This window comes from Ambystoma mexicanum, chromosome 12 (assembly GCF_040938575.1).
Source record: "Ambystoma mexicanum isolate Mex_15411 chromosome 12, UKY_AmexF1_1, whole genome shotgun sequence".
NCBI classification, from domain to species: Eukaryota; Metazoa; Chordata; class Amphibia; order Caudata; family Ambystomatidae; genus Ambystoma; species Ambystoma mexicanum.
In genome coordinates, this window is record NC_090936.1 from 172432032 (window position 1) to 172438031 (window position 6000).

General features: G+C 46.5%; 1 protein-coding gene across 1 annotated transcript in view; it reads right to left on the bottom strand.

Moving 5' to 3' along the window:
- The window catches only part of ZFC3H1 (zinc finger C3H1-type containing), a 1590362-nt gene extending 1584918 nt beyond the window's left edge, over positions 1-5444 (bottom strand). Inside the window, exon 1 of the mRNA XM_069628251.1 lies at positions 4777-5444. Coding sequence (XP_069484352.1) covers positions 4777-5434 — 658 coding nt within the window. The 5' untranslated portion in view covers positions 5435-5444. The remainder of the gene's footprint in view (positions 1-4776) is intronic.
- Between the last annotated feature and the right edge of the window lie 556 nt (positions 5445-6000).

Below are 6000 nucleotides of genomic sequence, written 5' to 3' on the forward strand. Positions count from 1 at the left end.
GCCCCAGGAAGACCGATCATTTTGAAGCAGTTATGAAGCTTGCCCTAAAGTGGAAATCAGCACCAGAGTAGCGGGACAGACTCAAGATAATGTTTACACAACACTCTGGTATTCATAAACCGACAGACGCCACAGAGGCGGTGGTAGAAAACACCTTTGGTACAGAGCCACAACCCCATCTCCAGCAACAGCACAAAATAATCTGAATAGCATGGCAAACCACTCTGAACGTGTGGCAGATCATGTGGCTTTTCAACAACAGAAAAAGTAGAGCATTGAGAACTAGCTCATGGTGTTACAACTACAAAATCGGGGTTCAGGGCAAACCATCTCCCATCTAGTAGACAGCTGTGGTTTGTTCCAACTGTCACTAAAATCCTTTTATCCTCCACAACCGTCAATGCAGTAACATCTTAGACAGCCAGTTGCTGGAATGGTCCCCTAGGCATCCACTCGCCAAAACCATCTGTAAGCTTGCGTTGCTAATGGCTTTGAGTCTATGTTGATACCAAATCCATCGAGGAATTTGCGGTCTGACATAACAGCCACAAAAGCACTGCCTTGCTACAAACATCACCAGGCAACCAAAGGTCCATCATTTCACCCATGAACAGCACCAGGTGCCGCCCTTATTCCCAACATAATCGGAAATCAGTGTCATTTCACTGAACAATCATGGTGTCATTACTGCAAATATATGGGTTTAATTTCATTCACCACAATCACAAAGCATTACCACACCAACTCAATATATTCCCGAAAAACAGTAACCTGGCGATGTCCTTGGTGCAACCATAACAGTCACTCAAATGATTTTCTAGTCCTACCAAGACCACCTAGAATTCTAGGTTTGTGTGTAATTTTTGGAAGAACACAGGTCTCAATTTCGATCAGAAATGGCTTATACCACATTTACAACCAGAAGCATTCCCATGACGGAGCCTGTACAATAGCATAAAGATGAGAAGTAGTGAGCCAGTTGCAGACATAGCAGTGAAAAAATAAACAAAATTGCTAAAAGAAAACAGGTGACTTCCAAGGCTAACATTAACCTAAAAAGGAGGGCGGGTGCTTTTCACCAAAGAAGAGCACTAATTAAATATACAAAATAAAGTGTCACAGTAGGCAGTGGTGGGGCGGGTGGGGAGATGGGGTAGAAGGCGGGATGGGGGAGGGGTGCTCTTTAGCAAGTAAGTTTAAGCCAAGCTTTGAAAAGACTTGCAGTTAAGCTGGCTTTCATTGGTATGGGCAGTCGATTCCAGTGAAGCAGGGCGACTAGGGTGAAAGTGCAAAAGCAAGAGGAGGCACATTGAGGGTATGTGATAGCGGTTGAGTGTAGAGAAGGATCGGAGGGAACAAGATGAGTACACTGAGCTACATCAGACAGGTAGTGAGGAGCAAGCCCATTGGTAACTTTGTAGACTAGAAGAATGAACTTGTGTAAACTTGAAGAGTGGTTGCGCATGGAAAGCTAACCAGCATGTTGTCGGTAGGTAGAAGTGGGGGCGTCTGGGTAGGTTGTAGAGTGTGCAGGTAACAAAGCTGAGGACTTTGTCTAGAGGGAGAAAAGAAAGGCCATATAGTACGCTTTAGCAGTAATAAAGTTTGCTGAGCACAAGAATTTTTGTAAAGTGGTTAGTAAGAAAAGGACATTTTCCAACTGTTGAGGAGGTTCATATGAGCAGCAGAGGCAGTGAGGAATTGTTGCTGTCATAGGTTGCTATTAAAAGAGTACCCCAACATTGCGAGGCGTGGGAGCAACAAGGTCAGATGGGAAGGGGAGAGTAGGGATGGCATTGGAAGCAGAGAGAAATACTTCTTCCATGTTTGAAGAGTTGAGCATGAGGCAGCATATAGCCATCAGGCGACCAACTGCAGGGAGCCAGTTCATAATCTGTTCCGAGGTGGCTCGGGTGAAGGAAAAGGAAACAAATATTGGAGTGTCCTTGGCGAAAGCCAAAGGACGAGATGGGTCTCCCTAGGGGAGAGTTATAGGGGGTGAAGAGCAGGGTCCCAGGGATGATTGTCGGGGGATGCTGACAAAGAGTGGGGTGTGGTCCTAAGTATGCGAGTTACAAGAGATTTATAGATCGACCTTCCATGCACAATACGATCCAGGCAAAAGCACATTTGTGAAACCCAAGGTCCTGAAGAGTGAGGTGGCGAGGAATGGTAGACAGCATCAAAAGCAGTAGAAAGGTCCATTATTATATAGGAGTTTGGTTTGGTGAACATTAGAGAGAAAGTTGGAGAAATGCATGGAGTACAGTCTTGGTGGATCGTTTACTACGGAAACCAGGTTGAAGTTGATTCCCAAGACCATTATCCTCAAGATGCTTAGTGATGGGGTCAATGACATTTGGATAATGGGTAAAGTGAGAACCTGGGAGGTAGGTTTGCTGTGACGTTTGGGTCAGCACAGAGTTTCTTCAACAGGGGTAAGGCAGTTGCAGATTTGAAGGAGGCTGGACAGAATCCAACAGTAGAAAGAGGTTTAAGAGCTCAGATACAAGGGCAAGTGATAGTGACTGAAACTTTAACCATTTGAGGACCTAAAGCGTGGCTAGGACTGCAAGATGGGTTAGCAATGCAAAGGATGGGTGCTGATTCCAAAGGAGAGGTAGGGTGAGCAGTAATTGAGTGTAGAAGAGATGGACAGGAGAGTTTGGGAAGGAGTGAGGGAGGGCTCTGTGTGTCATGCATTTTAGAGGAAAAGTAGTTAAATTAGCAGAAAGAGTTGGCGATGGATATTGGTTTTGGAGGTGCGAGCGAACATTGGAAGGCTAGACGAAAGTTTTCAGGGGCGACTGCGAAGGGAGATTAGGTTTGTAAAAATAGAGAACTTGGAAGAGTCCAGTGCAGAGGTTAGAGTAGCAAGGGAATCTGTAGGCTTGTGGTAGAAAAGGAGCCCATAATTTGCGTCAGCATCGTAGATCATGGTGCAGGTTTGCTTTGAGGGTCTGAATTTCAGAGGTGATCCAAGGCTAAGAAGGTGTGAGCAAGATAGTGTTCGTCAAGTGGAGTCTTATTTGCATAGTAAAAGTCAGAAAGCATAGTCAATGGAAGAGACATGAATTGGGGAACCGGACAGGAGAGATGTCCTTGCATCAAGGGACAGGAGAGTCCAGCCTGAATTTCCCCTTATTCATTCAATAGAGATGATAAGTAGAAGGTGGAGGAACTGAGATGTAAAGTGAAAAATGGAGAGGTCAGAGGAGTAGAGTGAATTAGAAAGACCAGATCAAGAGAGGCATGTCATTTAGGGAGTGGTCAGATACAAGTGATTGAAGTACAAGAAAGGTGGCTGCAGTGGGCTTGGGAAGATTAAATTCCCCACTATGGGAATGGAGATCTTGGTAGGAAGTGACTCAAGGAGAAGGGCGACATCAGAAGGAGTTGAGAGGACTGGCGGAGGGGAGGAGAGGTCAACATAGCCAGAACAGCGATGGGAGTAGGAAAAGGGAGTTGAATAGTAGCATGCTCAAAAGAGGAATATTTGATTTCAGAGGGTGGGTCAAGAGATGCAGTGATGAGGTTTTGAGAAGCAAACCCACAACACTATTGCTCCAAACAGGTCTGGGAGTGTGGAAGAAGGTTGCATAGTCAGAAGCTGCTAATGTAGCAGAGTCATGAGGGGTGATCCCAGTTTCTTTAATAGCAAGAAGTGAAAGTTGTGGGTGATAGTCAAAGTGGACAGTTCTGTAGGAACACTTGTTGCAGAGGGATTGTGCATTCCAGAGGCCAAGTGAAAGAGTGATGGGGGGGAGGGGTGAGTGGATAAGCGGAAAGGGGCGGCTGGCTGGGAATAGGTGTAAATTCAGAGATGGGCTAGAATGGGGCTATAGGTAACCACATTATCATTAAGACCCAAAACAGCAGTGTTCCTTTGCCCTATGAGGTACAGAAGCTCTGTGGTGCATGCATATGGGTTGAAGGAAACACAGTCATGGAAGAAATCATGAAAAGGTTGATCTTGGTGAAGCCCTGGCTTGAGAAGGTGTTCTGGCGCTAAGCCCAAACAGGGAGCCACACTTTGCTGTTTTTTTTTTTTTACCCTTGGCTGCGGATGCCCGGGCAGAAGCTGTGTCACCAAAGAGTTCCTGAACTGCTATAAGTCACACTAACACCCCCAACCACATGTGTCCTCGCCAATCCAACCAGAAACACAAAGGAACCTTGTCACCAAATTCTTCATGAAGGCAGCTCCATAACACTACTCGAGATTATTCTTGCTACATGCCAATCAACCAGCTACTAAAACACACAAATAACCCTCATTATAAAGATCAGGACCTTTTAGCATAGAGATTCAATGCTGTAACCTAAAAGAACCTGGTTTGCTCGATACATGCAGTTGATCAGGAACTACATTGTTGAACCTTTAGGGACAACAATCACACCAATGGGTCATGAAATCTAGATGTTTAGACTATACATTTAAAGCATAATATGTGGTACACGAATTGACAAAAATGTTCTAAATTGCACACCCCATTCCCTAGTTTCGTGTAACATCCAACACGCTGATGTGAGCCTCCAATGCATGCATCAAGTTTGGCTCATTGGAAACAGTACGCTGGAGCAACATTTTCACCGCAACGCCCCATCATTAATACGTGGAGAGGTTCAGAATGCGAACTTGACACCGCCGTGCCCCCATCAACGGGACCAGTAAACGACCCCTTCAAAAGCAAAGACACAACAAGAATTAAATCCATAGATCGCACCACCGCCCCCACACTCACACCCAAAAGACAGGGGAACATTTCAGGATACACTTCCTGGTGCAGGGTTCTCTCCAGCTGTTGCCGATGTTAATTCCGAAGTTTCTCGGGGTCTTCTCCGCCCCTCCCCTACCCCAACCCCAGTCTCTACCACCTCGCTCCTCCTCCCAGTATGGCTTATGTGCTGCGCCCCTAGACCCGCGCCCACGACCCCCAACCCGGTAACGAAGTCGGTCGAGTACAGTGCTGCTGCGTTCCCAGAAGGAAGGCCGCGGGTTGCCATCGCACTGCTGCTGCGGGGGTCGCATGGAACCGGGTGGGGGAGAGCGAAACGTTTGTTCCTTCAATCGATAGCCGTGTGGTGGCGGGGAGTAAGAGCGACGGGGTTCCCCGCGGCGAAGCGCTGGGTAGCGAGAGGGTCGGCTAACGCATTCAACGCCGCCCTGGGGTCCACCGCTACCCCCGCTGTCCGCGTCGCTGATCTCGCCGTCCTCCAGCTCGCCCTCCTCCTTCGGGGAGAAGCCCCCCAACTCCTGGTCGGCCATTGTGGTCGCGGGCAGTACTGCCACTGAGCGTAACGTCACAGAACGAGTCACGATCCGGTGCGAGCCCGTTGCAGCTTTTCGCAACCTCCGCCGACTCTTGCCTCTGTTCCTGGACCGGTGCTGCCATTCGCAGCCTGTCGCCAACTCTCGCGAGAGGGCCATCATGCAAAACGAGTCCTCGTCGAGAGGAGGCGGTGTTTCGGTCTACCCACACAAATAGACACAAAAAACACGCGCATAGTACACCACAGCTTCTTGGACTTATTTTCTGGTGCGACTCTCGTTTTTTTTTTAAACAAAGAACGCTGTTAAGGAGTAACTAACCACGAATATCACTGAACTTTCATTTTTCTTTAATAGTAATGTAGAATAATACGTTTCTAGTGATATATTGATTTCTATACTTTTTCTGTTAGAAAGCTTGTTGTAATGATGACTTATTCAACAGAAACAAAGAATTGAATTACTTTTCATAATTTACGGTATTCCATTTTTTTTAGTTTAGTCTCTCTTTTATTTTAGAAATTAAACAGTTTCGAAGATGGCCACCGCTACACACTAGTGTATATGGTCGATAGTCATTTTCCTACAGCAGTAAAGAATTGAGGGATTCACTTCTTGGCTCGTGCGTGCACTAGCCCTTCACCAGTGTATCTCCCGCCTCCTGTGTACAGTTCAGAGGAATGAAACAGGTTTGATAAAAAAAAAACAAAAAAAACGTTTTTATTTCA